The sequence below is a fragment of the Melanerpes formicivorus genome, unplaced genomic scaffold, assembly GCF_026170545.1.
Source record: "Melanerpes formicivorus ecotype bairdi unplaced genomic scaffold, bMelFor1.0.p_v2 SCAF_10, whole genome shotgun sequence".
Classification (NCBI taxonomy): domain Eukaryota; kingdom Metazoa; phylum Chordata; class Aves; order Piciformes; family Picidae; genus Melanerpes; species Melanerpes formicivorus.
The window spans coordinates 4,868,963-4,885,871 of record NW_027142362.1 but is presented as its reverse complement, the minus strand read 5'-3'; the positions used below and the strand labels follow the sequence as shown (position 1 = coordinate 4,885,871).

The window sequence follows — 16,909 nt, the reverse complement described above, 5'->3', positions numbered from 1 at the left end:
TGCCTTGAAAGCAGAAACTGCAGCTCTTGTGTCGCCTTTGCAGAGGAAGGACTCAGCAACAGGGACACAATGTGCCTCAGAGCACTGCTGTATCGAAGTCATTTGGTTCTCCCTGACTCTTTTTGTCCGAATAACTTCCACAGGTACACACATCTGGTGAAAACTGGATCTCACTGGTGGTGTTCCAGGGGATTCAGCTCCTTCCAGCCCATGGCAGGAAATGTCCTTTAGACACTGGCAATGTATGCACTGCTGTCACCACCACTGCTGAGCAGGACTGTGAGGCTCTGAGCCTGCGGATGGGTGGGGAGACAATCTGCTTTGTACAGTCTCACAGACCACTGGCATTCATTTTGGCTTGCTTCTAAATTCTGTCATGCTCGGACATCTGGGCCCCTGTGCTGGATCTGAGTGGTGAGAACTCCATATGGTGAGGCATTTGATCCAGGTAATCCAGATCAAAAAGCCTCTTGTTCCTGCAATCTACACCCCATGATGAACTCTAACACACAGGAGAGTGAAGCCTGTTTTGACCCTCAACCAATCTTGTTTTTGCCTACTTGAGCACGTTACTGAAGAGGCTCTGCTGGGAGTGGTGGGCAGATTAATGACAGGTCACTGCACAGGACAATTGCAATAAAAAGAACAACTCATCAGAAGCAAAATACACTCCTTCCAAAACAAAAATGTGCTTCCTTCCAAAGGGTTGGAAGTGCATTTCACCTAGCTGCCATCTTACTCACTCATCCCATTGCTTCTCCTGCCTGAAGGAAGCAGGCAGCACGCATCAGTGTGACAGATCAGTCTGCTCTCTGCTTCTCACAAGTCTCAAAATCTTCTGGGTAAAGCCCTGCAAGGAAACACTAAATCACCAAGAACCTTGACATAACCTTACCATTTAGCCATGGCTCCCACCAGCCTGAAGACACGAGGTCTCCCACCACAGTTAGGCCTTGTTCCTATATCCCCTCTTAACAATGCCAAGAAGCAAAGGACAGAGATAATGAGTGGAGTTGCACTGACAAAGCTGTCTCCTCCTGCTGTCTTGCCAGAGCCCCAAATCTAAAGCAACTGGTGTTTCAGCTACTGCTCCCATATACATCCAGTCTATATAAGGCTATATATGCTCCTCTGAACCTGCTTTTTAAGCACTAGACCTGTGATATGATCAGTCTGAAATCCTACCATGGCCAGCATTCAAGACAGTCTACACAGGCTGATCCTCCCATCACCCTTTATATTCCTTTAGAACAAAAGAGCATCCAGTTGCTCCACCACCAGCACTGTCCTGGTCTATATAGAGGCCACCTCAGAGGATCCCTTTAGAACAAAACAATCATAGAATCAACCAGGTTGAAAAAGACCTCAAAGATCATCAAGTCCAACCTATTACCTAATACCTAACACCTCCTGACAACTAAACCATGGCTCCAACTGCCACATCCAATCCCCTTTTGAACACCTCCAGTGATGGTGACTCCACCACCTCCCTGGGCAGCAGATTCCAATGGCCAATTACTCTTTCTGGGAAGAGCTTTCTCCTCACCTCAAGCCTAAACTTCCCCTGGCACAGCTTGAGGCTGTGTCCTCTTGTTTTGCCACTGGTTGCCTGGGAGCATCCAGTTGCTCCAACCTCAGCACTGTCCTGGTCTCTATAAAGGCCACCTCAGAGGAACAAGTGAGTCCCTCAGAATGCTTTCCTTTAGGGGACACTTCATAAATGGGAATAATTTCTGAGCTCTTGACAACAATCAGCTTTGGTTTTGCTACCCCAGCACGTGAAGAGCCTTAGTGGCTTTCATATTTCAGGACAGATCTGAAGGGAAAAGGACTGCACCAGCAAAATACAGATGCTCCTAATCAATAGGAAAATGTCCAATCCCAGACAGCACCATGGCAATGTGCCTCACAGAAAGGGCAGTGCAGAGCCCATTTGTTCTGCTGGATGTATACAAGTCCATTATCTGTAGTCCAGTCAGATCTGTATGTGTAGAGCAATTTGAATATCCTCAGCTATGATAGCCAGCAGTGCTTCTGTGCACACTCCAAGCTCCTTCTACGATCTCTTTCTCTTCCATTTGCTCTTTTCTGTTTGCTCTTTTCCTCTCCTTCCTTTCTGCTGCCTTTTAAATGGCTATTATTAGCTATTAAGTGATAAATTAATTACCTCTGAAATAAGCATGAATAATTGGACCCAGCCTGGCATAGCTGGGGCTGGAATTTGCTAACAACCAACAGAAGCTCTGCTGCTCCTAAGGTATTTCATAATAATAATCACAGAAATCAATAGGAGGAAAACAAGGACAGCTCCAGAAAGCGTTAATGAAAAGTTGCTGAATTACAGTGGCTCACCTGTGAAAAGCTACCTGAAAGCCTCCTGAATACCAAATATATTCATTATAGGCTGCTGTATTGCTTGGCTGAAGCTCCAAAGAATTCACTGGGCTTGTTTTCTAGGCAATAACAAAGGAGAGGCACTGAAGAGTGCAGGATAAGAAGGATGAAGGGGTGGATGGAAGGAGGTTTACCTTCTTATTTAGAAAACATGATTATCCAGGCATATAATGGCAATAAAATCTAAAGCCTGTAATAGATCAAACTCAAAATCTGAGATTTGGTTGCTTGGGTTATTTTTGTCTTCTCGTCTCAACAGCAGAGGCAGCAATTCTTTAAGTCAGACCCAGAGGGGCAGGGAGAGATCATTCTCTTGCAACTTCAGTGTGAAAGATCACTGGAGTTAAGGCATTTGCTGAGCAGATCCTAAATGGCTACAGCAACATGAGACCACTCCAAAGTCAGAGCCCAGCTTCTGCTGCTCTCACACCTGTCACATTGCATTAATGCTAGGCTGTGCTCTCACCAGTGTTACATGAAACAGATTAGGAACTGCTTTTGTCCCCATGTTCTGCACCACCAAAGTGATGTGCTAGTCTGGCATACTTAGGTAAATGAATTCCCACAGCACCTTTCTCTCCAGCATCCAAACACAGAAATGCCACATCCAGAGAGGCACAGCAAGCAGTGGAAGTTTCAGATTCATTTACCAGCAGTGAAACCTGTGACTAAGCTAAAAAGCAGAATCAATAAACAACTTCCTCATCTGAAAGCTGCCACAAGGTATTTAATGTCTACAGATGATCAAGGTTAAAAATGCACCAAGTCTTTACTCACAGAAAAATGAATCTGCAATCAAATAGGAATCTGAATCAAAATGCTCTCATGATTCCTGCTGAATATTTCCTCCATGAGGTTACATTCACTAAGTGATGAAAGAGCACTTTGATCTTCACCTGTGTAGAATCACAGAATCACTAAGGCTGGACAAGATCTTGAAGACCATTGAGCCCAACCATGACCCAACTACCATGGCCACTAAACCATGTCCTGAAGCACCACATCCAGTGACGGTGACTCCACCACCCCCCTGGGCAGCACATTCCAATGGCCAATCTCTCTTTCTGGGAAGAACTTCTTCCTAACATCCAGCCTAAACCTCCCCTGGCACAGCTTGAGACTGTGTCCTCTTGTTCTGGTGCTGGGTGCCTGGGAGAAGAGACCAACCCCCACCTGGCTACAACCTCCCTTCAGGGAGTTGTAGAGAGCAAGAAGGTCACCCCTGAGTCTCCTCTTCTCCAGGCTAAGCAACCCCAGCTCCCTCACTCTCAGGGGAGGGTGCATCACAGTGAGAAGCTGGGAAATCCAGCAGTTCAGTACTGATGACTCTGGTGCATTAATGTGAAGCAGAAGAGCAAGCATGGTTCCAAAAGGTCTGCAGGTCCTTCTGGCCAGTTCCTGGGTTTGTGAGGCATGCACTGACCAATCCAACTCTGCTCAGTGCACAGAAGATGAAAAGATTACATCTGGACAAAGGACCAGAGTAGAGATTAAGCCTTCTGCTTTTGATTAATGGCAGTGCTAGACACATTTAGCATCTGGGATGGAGAGAGATTTGGCTCTGCTCAAGTAAGGTAAGGAATTACAAAGAAACACATGAGGTTAATAACCGCTGAGTCAGCAGAACATGCAGAGCCAGTCCTCAAAAGCCTGTCTCACACCACCTAAGAGGGATCTCAGGAACAAAAGGCCACAGCTGCTGCTGCCTATGCAAAACCTTGCCTAACACAAGCTGGTGGGCAGAGAAAAAGAAAACTAAGGAATGTGCCAGCAGTTCAAAGAGGAAGAAGGGAAGGACACCTATAGTGGGGGGGCTGCTCTTCCTCTACCTGTCTCTGAAACCTGATTTAGGTGAACATACAGTTGCTTCCCACCCTCTTTGTGGTCATGACAAATGTGAAGCTACCTGGACAGTGTTGACTTAAAACCTAATTGCTTTTACACCAAATGAGGCATGAAACCTATTATCAAAACCCGTGGTGTCCAAAGCACAAGCTGGCATTTCATTTTCCTAGCAGAGAGCTCCTGAATGCCAGCAGTGGCTGCAAGGCACAGCAGGATGCTGGAAACACAAAATGAGTGATTCTTCCTGGGGCATGGCAACAGCATGCTTCTGAGGTGCTGAGGTCAGGTTTGAGTGAGGGCAGAATAAAGTGTTTGTATGAGCACCTGACATACTGCTCTGCTCTTTGAAGGTGGCTGCAAAGCCCCAGAAAATTCTCCACATGTTTGGCTTTTGACCTTGGCAAAGTGGTCCATAAGAGCAACCCTGCTCAGTGCTGGGCTATTTGGTGCAGACCAAACACCTACATATCACTTGTGAAAAGAAAAGCCACAAACAATGAAGGCCTCAGTAAGTCTTGTGCAATAGGAAGGTGTTGATGTGAGAGTGAGCACCAAGTGTTCAGGAGCACAGGTTGCTAATTCAGACATCAGCTGACATCCAGAGCAGTTGAATCCATCCTTCTCACCATCACACACTGTGGCTCTCAAGTACCTTGTGGCCTCTCAGATTTTTCTCTACCTTTTGGCACGTTCATGTGACAGCTTCCATTAGGCACATTGAGGACCAGTGGCACAGAGCTGTTGGGCCAACTTCATGATGCTCAGGGATTTCCTCCTGGCTTTAGGGGAAACCTTCTCCTGTCCTACTAGCAGCACAGCCCCACTGATGAAGGGTTCAGCCACCCACACTTATTCCCAGATGCAGCTTTTTGCTGTTCTGCCTCTGCTGCCAGCTTATCCAAGAGTTATACTCTCGTGCTCTGTTTCCAGCTCACACTTCAGGGGAAAGGCAGGCTGCAGACCAACCCCAGGAAGAAATTCTTGCCTGTGTACCAAACCCTATTTACTTAAATCTGCTAAAGGCTTCTTCCATCTTTCTTTGACTCATTTGAGACACGACACTGAACTCAATGGACCTGAACTGGTGTGAGAAATCCCCCATCCACACAGGATGCCTCCATTAGACCAGTCACTTCCCTGACAGCTATTACCTTGCTCCAATTTGCTAACCACTGATTCTGACTGAGCTCTATAAAGTGTACAGCAAATAGTTTATCCCAGTGAAGCAGGCAGTGTCCAGCTTGCTTCCTCATCCCTTTCACAGCAGTGGTGAAAGAATAAGGCTGCAAAATAGCCAGAGAAGAGAGAGGCTGAAAAGGAAAATTAAAAGACACATGCAGCTACAAACCTTGACAGGTGAAAACGTTTGCTGTCGGAGGAAGACGCTGAGATGTCAAGTCAATGCCACGCACACCAGACACCAGGGCAAAGAGAGACAAATGTAGGACATGAACTGCAGGGACTTCACAGCAGAAAAGACCTCTGGCACCACAGCTTTTGATCTGTGTACCTTTGCAACGAGACATTTCATCTGGGAGACAGCTATATCCAGTGCTGGATTAACTTCTTGTTCCGTGGCCTGACCTGTCAGCCAGAGTACTACAGAGACGGGCACTCAGAAATGCATATTTAGGCAACAGATCTGATGGAGATGGATGTCTACAACATAAGCACTGTGCAATGCATCTCACTGCTCACAGCTTAATTGCAGCTTGCTTTCTGCAAAAGAAAACACCAACCGCCAACCAAAGGTGGTGTTTTCATCGAGGTTGCACAGCATTTATGTTTCCCTTTTGATAGCACTCAGAAAAGAGCCACACAGTATTTGCACCTTTTCTGGACATGCCTTTGGGGACACGCTTTGCTTTGCCAGAAAATACTAGCTAGTCAGAGCCATTGCTCCCCACTTAGATATCTGCCATGGATATCCTTTCCCTGGAGCAGGACAGTGCAGACTCCTGGAGCAGAGGTGGGCTGCAAGCTCTCTGAAGCCACCACTGCTCATGATGTAAAGAACAGAAGGGGAAAATAGCATGAGGTTAATTGCCAGGATTTCCTGTGCTGTACCTGAAGGGTCTCCAAGTCTGACTCTGCTTTGGCAAGGTATTTTCATTCACATCTACTCACACTTTCAGAAGCAGAGAGCACAGAGAGCATTCAAGGGTGTTGTGCATTTTGGAGTTAGCTGCAGGAGTTTTAAACTGCAAACCTTTCATCCTCTCTTGACCTGCTGTTTTCATGCAAAGGTCCTTCTAGCTCCATTTCAAAAGGGAGAGCTTGATTTATATCCCAAAGCCATCCACCCAGCCAGGCTTCAGCAGCTCTCTCTAATGACACACCAATCACTTGTCTGTGGCCGTCCACAGCCTGCATGGTGTTTAGCACACCCTTTAATTGCCTCATTTGTATGTTTACACATACAAGTGAGCACAGCTAATCCAAAGCAATGTCTCAGCGTTTTTTAGCCCTCTCTATTTTTTTCATCATTCCTGGTAAACATTAAGAGCTGTGAACAAGCTTGTAAGGATAGTTTTTGGCATGAGGAACAGGTGGTGGTGATGTCAGTTAAGTATTCCTGCAGGGAGAAGCCTGGAAGCCTGCTATAAATCATGGGAGCATTTCTGCAACTGAGAGACTTGCTTTTCCTTGGTGAAGCTGAGAGAGCTCTTTGATGGCAAAGCCATTGGGGAGCTTCAAATCCTATCACATCACTAAGTTTTCTTTCCCCATTTGTCTTGGGAAAACATTATCGCAAGTAGATGTGCTTGTACATAGCACCACAGGTGATGGTGGCCTAGGAAGAATTTGTTTTCCTGCTTCATCACAAATGATAGAGTCACAGAATTGGGTGGGGAAAGACCTTTACAATCATCCAGCTCAACCATTGTCTAACCCTACTGTGGCTGGTGCTAAACCATGTCCCTTCACACCACATCTCTGAATCTTTTAAACCCTTCCAACGATGGGGATACAACCACTTCCCTGGGCAGCCTGTTCCAGGGTTTGAGAACCCTTTCAGTGAAGAATCTTCCTTTAATCTCCAACCTAAACCTCAGGCAATCTGAGGACATTTCCTCTTGTCTCATCTCCCATCACTGGGGAGAAGAGATCAACCCCCACCTCACTCCAACCTCCTTTCAGGTAACTGTAGAGAGCAATAAGATCTCCCCTCAGCCTCCTCTTCTCCAGACTAAACAACCCCAGGTCCCTCAGCTGTTCTGACATTTCCCAGGTCAAACTGCCCATCTATTTATAATGGGATAACCTCACTAAAATACATCCCATGGAATGTAGGAAGCAAATAAACTGCATTTTCACTTTGGGAAACACACCTCCTAAATAATAACTGGGATCATTACTTCATCCTGTGCATCAATAAGTCACAAATCTATGCTCTAAATGTCTGCAGTACTCAGTTCAGTGAGGAAAAGAGGAATTTTTGGAAGTATCCTTGCAGAATCAGGCACACACTGTCTAAAGCAAAGTCCTCTTCCAATCTGCAATGTTTGTTCCCTGCCCTGCAGCGCTTAGAGAATGCCTCCCTTGTTGAGATCCTCTCCATGAGGGATCTAAAGAGGACAAAACCCTGCCTGACACTCCAATGAGTAGAAAAAGGTTTCCTGCTGATACATTTTTCTGGGGGAATACCATCCTTATCCTCCAGTAATCAGTTTTGATAGGAAAATGGCAATCCACTGGCAAACAGAAATCACGTTCATTTCTGTCACCTTGGTTTTTTATCCTCACAGATGGCTGCAGGGCACAGAACCACTGGTACAAGAAGCTTCTTTAAGTGTCAATTGTGGCTTCATTTCCAATTACTTACAACACACTCCAGTTGCCATGATGCAAATCTCAGCCAGAAGGAGAACTCATTTCAACAGATTTAAACCCAAACCATATCCCCCCAGGAGCACTCTGCATACCGCAGTCACTGACCTTTGTGCCCGGTCTGTTATCTCCTCCTCCAGATCTAGCAGCAGCGCTGCCTGAGCCATCACCTTCTGGCTGCAGGGCAGGGATTTGAGGTGCAGGATGAGCAAAGCCAGGCAAAACTTACTTCCCATCTCCTCCAGCTCTTGAGTTCCCAGCTGCACACCCTGATGGAGAAAAGCAGAAAGCTTCAGGGCTGAGTGTGCATTTCACAGGTACAGAGAGTCATAGAACAGGATCAATAAGGTTGGAAAAGACCTCAGCGATCATCAAGTCCAACCTTTCACCCAACACCTCATGGCAACTAAACTATCCTCCAAGTGCCATGTCCAATCCCTTTTTGAACACCTCCAGTGATGGGGACTCCACCACCTCCCTGGGCAGCACATTCCAACGGCCAGTCTCTCTTTCTGGGAAGAACTTTCTCCTCACCTCAAGCCTAAACCTCCCCTGGTACAGCTTGAGACTGTGTCCTCTTGTTCTGGTGCTGGTTGCCTGGGAGAAGAGACCAACCCCCACCTGGCTACAGCCTCCCTTCAGGTAGTTGTAGACATCAATAAGGTCTCTTCTGAACCTCCTCTTCTCCAGGCTAAGCAACCCCAACTCTCTCAGCCTCTCCTCACAGGGCTGTGCTCCAAACCCCTTCCCATCTTTGTTGCCCTTGTCTGGACAGATTCCAGTGTCTCAATGCCCCCCTTAAGTTGAGGGGCCCAGAACTGGACACAGGACTCAAAGTGTTGCCTGACCAGGGCAGGGTTGTTTTCCAGAAGGACAACTCTTAGCATTCATTCTTCCACTCTGAACTGGAGCTTTGTTGGTGTTTGCTACAGATGGAAATTTCCCTTACAGAATCATTTGTAAATCATTTGGTCTACAGGAGGTCTTCTACCTTAACCTCTATTTTACACATGTGGAAAACCTTGAGTCCTGTGTCCAGTTCTGGGCCCCTCAGTTTAAGAAAGATATTGAGATGCTGGAACACGTCCAGAGAAGGTCAACAAAGCAGGGGAGGTGGGGAGGGCTTCACCACAAGCCCTATGAGGAGAGGCTGAGGGAGCTGGGGTTGTTTATCCTGGAGAAGAAGAGGCTCAGGGGAGACCTTATTGCTGTCTACAACTCCCTGAAGGGAGGCTGTAGCCAGGTGGGGATTAGTCTCTTCTCCCAGGCAACCAGCACCAGAACAAGAGGACACAGTCTCAAGCTGTGCCAGGGGAGGTTTAGGCTGGAGGTTAGGAATAAATTCTTCACAGAAAGAGAAATTATCCATTGGAATGTGCTGCCCAGGGAGGTGGTGGAGTCACCATCACTGAAGGTGTCTAGGAAGAGACTGGATGAGGCACTTGGTGCCATGGTTTAGTTGATGAGATGGTGTTGGTTGATAGGTTGGCCTCGATGATCTCAAAGGTCTTTTCCAACCTGGTTAATTCTGTATTGTGTAAAAAGGAAGCAAATAGTTTAACTGCCTCAGCTAGAGCTGCAGAAGAAGTCACTGTAAGCATTAGACTCAGAGCCCAGGAGGAGCTGCCTCTGAATCCACTTTTACAGAGCATTAGGATACACATTTTCTTTTCTCTCTGCAGAGAAGTCATCTCCCTAAGTAATGGGGGAGGGGGAGAAAAATCATTCCCATGATTGTAAACACTGGGCAGTGGCAAAGATAAAAAGAAAGCTGGGGGGCAAAATGAAGTGGGGAAGGGATCTTTAACAACTTATGAATCCTTTTTTAAGGAAATCAATTGCAAAGTAATTGCAAAACAACAAACACCTCTAAGGAATTTCTCAGTCTATTAAAAGCTGATGTCTTTCTAGCAGAGGCAAGCAGAGACAGGGAAGCAGGGTTTGGATTATCATCATCCTCTTTCAAGGGAGGTCTCCCTCCAAGCTGTGGATCCTCACTTGGAAGAAAACCTCTGATTGTGGATGGTCTGTGTTTGGGTTTTTTGCTAATTAACAAAATGAAATGAATATCCAGCCAAGAAAGAGCACACCAAGGGCCTGCATAGGAGTGAGTCAATGCAATCAATGGCAGTTTCATGCAAGTGGTGAGAGGGCAGGAGACAAACAAAGCTCAGAGATACTAAAAAGAAGCCAAGAAACTGCAAAATCTCTCATCTCTGGCATTTAGAGACCATGTCACATGTTCTCCTTAACACTAACACATCAGGGGTGGAATCAATTGCTGAGCAATTGCTGGTGTCTGCCGATACCAGCCCTATGTGCCTTGGCAGCACAAAGCATCTCTGCAGACAACCTTCTGATGACACCTCCAGCTCCATTTCCAAGACTGTTTCCTTAGCAACTCTCAGGAGCCCATTCCCACAGCCATGGCATTAGCTATCTTCATGGTGTGAGTCCCATGCCAGTATGGCCTGCACTTGACTCTCTACTAGCTACTTCATTATGGGTAATGGAGCTCTGTGTGTTCTGGTAGTCTGTGACAGGAGGCTGAGTCTTGTCTCAGGTTGATTTTTTAACTCTTTCCCTCCACCCCTGCATAAAGTTGTGTTTGTAAAGTGATCCTTGGGCCTGAGCAGCTCTGCAGAGTAAAAAGATTATTTCTTTCCTGAGTCCAAAACATGCAGGGGGAGGGAAGGAAGAAGAGATTTCTCAAATTAACCTTTGCAGCTTTCCTGTAAAGCTTTTTCTGTGCATTTCTGATGGAGGACACAAAATACCTGGACAGGATGAAACCCACCACTTAATCTCTCAGGGGTCCAGCATGTGCAGGTACTATCTGGCATTGCAAATACCCTCTCTGATAACAAATACATTTTCCCATAGCAAAGATTTGTAATTCAGCTTCCTTTCTGAGACTGTGAGAGCAAAGCATGAAATCTGTAGTTGTGATGATGAACACCACAAACTGCTACAGAGCTCAGACATGTACTGAGTGGCTGGACAACTAAATAAGCACAGGACCTGCCCACTAAAGCACATAGACAGCCTGACAAAAACATAACCTCAGTGCTAGGCAAGGTCTAGGTTCTCTGGGGAACTAAACTCTGCTCTCAGGGTGGTCTCCTAAGCGTTGTTATCACAGTGGCAAACCTCTGACACCATTGCTTCTCTCTATCCCACTCACCTCCAGTGCAAACTTTGCCAAGCAAGATCTGGGTAGAACGAACTACAGCAATAATTAATAATAGTAAGAAAAACAGAGGGAGATGCTTATGGGCACCAAGGGTCATTAGTGCAAAGCAATGAGGGTGCTTAGCAGCTCTGCATACATTCCTAAATGGTTTATTGTTTTGCTTGGGAAGACTGAAGGTATTTCGCTGTGGCAGAGTTACGATCGGCAGGCAGAAGGGGTGACATTTCTGAGCTAAAATATGTCATTTCCACAGCAAAAGAGTTATTTTCTCAGGGGCAAAAAAGTACAAAGAACATCTCATGGCTTTCCCTGGGGTGCACCTCAGGGTCTTGCTTCCAAGATCAAGGCAACATACTAAATACCTATCAATCCAGGAGATGCGAATAGTGACTGTTCTAAAACTCAGCCCTGTGGCTTTATGATTCCCTGGAGCTTTATTCAGGATATGAAAAGGCCTTAAGAAACTATGAGCAGAGAAATAATAATAATAAAACTACAATATAGCTCAGAAGCTCCAGACAGTAATTGCTCATGCTCTGAAGTTAGCTGCTCTACGATGGACCCATATTGCTGAGCTACCAGACAGCTCGGGAGTAGCAGCTGGAAACCTCAGCCAGAGGATTACTTGCTAACATACTTTATTCTCTTCAAACACAGACACACTTCCATTTTCTTAACTCAGATAATTCTCTCCCTCTCCTTCCTCAGCTCTCAGCAGAGGGAGGAGCTGGAGGTGCGTAGCATGACTGCCACTGAACTGAAGCTGTTGACAGAACCGACATAGCAGGCTAATGTTATTGATGACATCTGTCAGCAATGCCAGGAGCTGCTGTAGTGGATAATAATTGGTCCCACTTGCATTGCTGAAAGGGAAGCCTGGTCTCCAGGCAATTCCCTTGCAGCTCTGCAGCGCACACAGTTGTAAAAAATGTTTAGATTGTGCTTACAAATCAGAGTTGTGAAAAGACTCTACAAGAAACTCAAGAAAGAAAACAATACTGGAAGTGGTGCCACTTGGTCTGGCTAAGGAGCCAGGAGGAGGCACACCTCGGTCTGGCTAAGAAGCTGGTAGGAGGCACACCTTGGTCTGGCTAAGAGGCTGGCAAGAGGCACACCTTGGTCTGGCTAAGAGGCTGGTAGGAGGCACACCTTGGTCTGGCTAAGAGGCTGGTAGGAGGCACACCTTGGTCTGGCTAAGAGGCTGGTAGGAGGCACATCTTGGTCTGGCTAAGAGGCTGGTAGGAGCACACCTCCATGTCAGTGAAGCTGCCTTGCTTACACATGTAGTGACAGCACAAGGTCTGTTAGCCACAGCTGTACAGGAGCTCTGCCTGATGTCACCTCCCCTGCCAGTCGGGATTCTCAGTGACCCCATCTTTAGCACAATGCTGTACAGCTCTGTCCTGCTTGGGACATGACAATGTGAGCAGTGAAGCATGAGGCAAAAACTTCTGAGCCAGGAGAATCTAAACAAATTCTGAAGCAGGAAACAGTTATCACTGCACTGGAAAGCTCCAGACAAGCTCATCAGACCTGGTTAGTGCAGCCTCAGAAACATGCTAACAGAACTACCCTGCTTTGGCTATCTGCTCACAACTCCCCACAGCTTCTGCTCTCAGTTGCACAAAAGAAGCAGTGTGGAACAGGCATCATCTTGATGCATCATGCTCCACTGCATAGCACAAATTGGTCCCATGGGCCCTGACTCGTTGTCTTCTGCAGGCATCATGTTAAGGGCTAACAGGTTAATTGTTTTCTGGCTATTACAGAAAATAATGGAGCTAAACAACTTTGATCTAATCCCTGTCCACATTTTCATAATGCAACTGACAGCATGGGAGGTGCTGCCTAATAACAGCCCAGATTCTGGATACAGTTATTTCTCATGGGAAAAAACAAATCCCAGAGGCAGGTGACAGGGCCAGTCAGATGAATGAAACAGACACTTCAGTCTAACAGCTCTTGGTCTGGTTACACCAATTCATTTCTTGCCTTTTCTGCCAAACTCTTGCTGGGACGGTAGGATCATAGTCTCATTGTATCAGTCAGGGTTGGAAGGGACCACAAGGATCAGCTAGTTCCAAACCCCTGCCATGGGCAGGGACACCCCACACTAGATCAGGCTGGACAGAGCCTCGTCCAGCCTGGGCTTAAATACCTCCAAGGACGGCACCCCAACCACCTCCCTGGACAACCCATTCCAGGGTTGCACCACTCTCATGGGGAAGAACTTCCTCCTCACGTTCAGCCTGAATCTCCCCACCTCCAGCTTCATCCCATTCCCCCTAGTCCTATCACTGCCTGAGATCCTGAGAAGTCCTTCCCCAGCCTTCTTGTAGCCCCCTTCAGATACTGGAAGGCCACAATTAGGTCACCTCTGAGCCTTCTCTTCTCCAGACTGAACAGCCACAACTCCCTCAGTCTGTCCTCATAGCAGAGCAGCTCCAGCCCTCTGCTCATTCTCATAGCCCTTCTCTGGACACCTTCCAGCACCTCCATATCCCTCTTGTAATAGGGGCTCCAGAACTGGATGCACTACTCCAGGTGGGGTCTCACCAGAGCTGAGCAGAGGGGGAGAATCAGCTCCCTCGATGCTCATCTGCATCTCCTAATTGACCCTGTCAATTACTGTACAGTGACACTGGAAGCTCAAAAAGCCATTCCCTCCCTTATCAACTGTCTAGGACCTGGCCAACACATTTTGTTTCTAAACAAAATTGTTCCAATCATAGTGGAAAACCAGTTCCTTCATAGTCACCAGTGATGCATCAAATAAAGATCCACAACTAAATGTTTCCAATATCTCTCAACTTGCCCTCAAAATGCTTCACAGGCTAAATGACAATGAGATGGAAAAACTTTGTTATTCATTGTTTTAAATACTCCTGTAGCCAAAGGCAGCAATGGTTTCATAACACAGATATTGCTGAACATGATGGAAGGGCTCCAGGAGTATAATTAGAAATTTCTCCATGAGGGTAACTAGAGATACAGGAAAATTAGAGTTAGGAGGTACTAATAAACACAGGGAGACAGAGGATTGCAGAGTGATTTGTGGCTTCCTAAAAGGGGTCTTTGGCACACAGCACAAGCACTTCAGCAGCCTCTCCCACTTCTGGTCACTGCCTAAGCCTTGGGGCAATAGCTTTCCCCTGCAAACACGCTCGCAGTCAATACAATACATACACACTTACAGAATATTCTCTGCATCTCAATAGCTCTACACATGCACAATGGTTATGCCCTAAGGCTGGGTATAAATAAATTGACAGTCTGGTTTCTCACTAATTCCATCAGTGAGCTCTCCCTCGGAATACTAATAGAAATCATTTGGAGGCCTTAGAGGATAAACCAGGGAGCTGAATGAAACATTTGTGCCTGGTGTCCGCAGCCTTAATTTTAGCTTGGGCCTGCCTTGAAGGGCACTGTCCTTTCAACCCCTGGGAATGAAAATATGCAGACACAAGCTGGGGAGCTGCCTATTTGGACAAGTAGGACAGTAGGGAATAAACCAGGTTTTCTCATGCCCCAGAGATCCCTAAGCAGCAGGTATGGCATGCAGAACAGATGAAGTGGAAGGGATGGGGCTGGGAATTTGGGCCAAAAGATTTCAAGAGGATTAAGCAAGCAGAAAAGGCTGAAGATGCAAGGGGAAAAAAATAGGCTACAGGAATTTCTAGAAAGAAAGATGAGAGGGGTTGGAGTTAGAGACAGAAGATAAAAGGATGGGAGAGATAAAAGGATGAGAAAGAAGGAGAGGTTGCTGAGGTCAGTGGATGCTGATACAGAGGAATGATAACAAGAAGAAAGCTAATGGAAACCTCTACCCTATCCTCACCCTTGGAGAGGTGTGTCTGGCTCTGCATGCCTGTCCTCATTACATCTGGTGCTATGGCCATGTGGTGAGGAAAGCAGGCCCAGCTTGCTTGGAATCCCTCACAAAACTTTTGCTGAACTCAGATGGTGTTTTGGCCAAGCAGACTTCTTGGGTTCAGAACAAAGAGGCGTTCTTGGGTTTTATCATCATTCAAATGGATGCTGTCCATGGTTAGAGATCTGTTACAGGCAATACTATTCCTATTGAATACCTTCTCCCTTCAATCTGATGAAGAAGGAGTCCTGAACCACCAGCTCATAGGAGAGCTGGAAATTTGATGAACAGAAATGGTGGCCAGGCTCTCCATCAAAACAATGAATCCTTCAGGTTTGCTGGTGGCATGCCTTCTCCTGGGCTGATTAGCTATTTATCTGACATTTCTACCTCCACACCTTTCCACCCTTCTCTCCCTCCCCAGCTTCTCCTCTGGTCCTCCCTTGGTGTCCTTCCTTTCTTAATCAGCTCCCAGGAGTGACTCCATTCTCATGATATGGCAAGCTCATCCTGCTGGAAGAGCTGAAGCAGTTAGGGTTGCATTTGTCAACCTCAGCTGGCAGCTTTGCTTGGCAAGTCTCTCCCACACAATACTACCACCTCATGTTTTATGTTAAGAGGTTGCAAACTATCCAGGATGGGGACAAGGGTGGCTTTAACTTCCCACTTTTTCAAAGACTGCACACATTCAGACAGGCTACTAGTTGAAAAGGGAATGCTTCCATGTCCCCTGGATGCTGTTACCCCTGTTCCATACTACTGTACAAGACTGAGGGTGGCAGAGGGTATCAGAAAGCCCAGCTTTGCCAGACAGCTGCATGCATAGCACAGACATAGACTGCTCTGTTTTTAATGTGGACCATAATTGTGAAGGGTAGTCAAGATGATGAACAAAAAGAGAAAGAGAACTGAGAGAATCCCCCCCACCCCCCCATGCAAGCAAAGCATGTAGGAAGATGCTGCTCTTTGCAGAGTTCTTGCTTCAACTACAGTTGAGTGGCACACTAGTTTTCTGTCTCACTCATCACCATGTCGCCTGCCAGAGACTTATTTTTTGTTCTGGATGGACCTGGAGCACTATCAACAGATTGTCCCTCTCTCTGTAGACATCAAGCAATCTTTCTCCTTGTCCTACAGTATCTTTCCAAACAGAGCTGAAGATGCTGGGTGAAAGACAGGCCACCTTGGAGGAATCTGCATTGATTCAGAGTGATGGGGTCAAGAGTGTCTTGAGTTCCAACCTAAGGACTGTGGACCCTTCTGGAAAGAAAGGTGTCTGCCCTATGTGATGAAGAGCCTAGGGATGAGAAGATTCCAAGGGGACCTTAGAGCTGCCTTCCAGTACCTGAAGGGATCCTACAGGAAGGCTGCAGAGGGACTTTCCATGAGGGTGTCCAGAGGCCGGACAAGGGGGAATGGATTGAAGCTGAGGGAGAGGAGGTTTAGACTGGAAGATCTCTTAGGAAGAGGTTCTTCAGTAGGAGGCTGGTGAGACTCTAGAATAGGCTGCCCAGGGAGGCTGTGGCTACCTCCTGCCTGGGGCTGTTGAAGGCCAGGTTGGATGAGGCCTCGAGCAGCTGAGTCTAGTTGAGAAGGTGTCCCTGCCCATGGTGGGGAGGTTGGAGTAGATGATCTCTGAGATCCCTTCCAACCTGAGCCATTCTATGATTCTAAGTTTCTATGACTCTTGAAAATGACAGAGGGCAAGCTTCTGATTTCACAAGCAAGAGTCATGGGCAATGCTAATTATTCTTTCACAATTAAAATAAACAAGA

At 46.7% G+C, this 16,909-nt stretch overlaps 1 protein-coding gene across 1 annotated transcript in view; it reads right to left on the bottom strand.

The window, feature by feature from the left end:
* The window catches only part of AGBL1 (AGBL carboxypeptidase 1), a 336,406-nt gene that overhangs the window by 99,249 nt on the left and 220,248 nt on the right, over positions 1 to 16,909 (bottom strand). Inside the window, exon 22 of the mRNA XM_068143395.1 lies at positions 8,179 to 8,339. Coding sequence (XP_067999496.1) covers positions 8,179 to 8,339 — 161 coding nt within the window. The remainder of the gene's footprint in view (positions 1 to 8,178; positions 8,340 to 16,909) is intronic.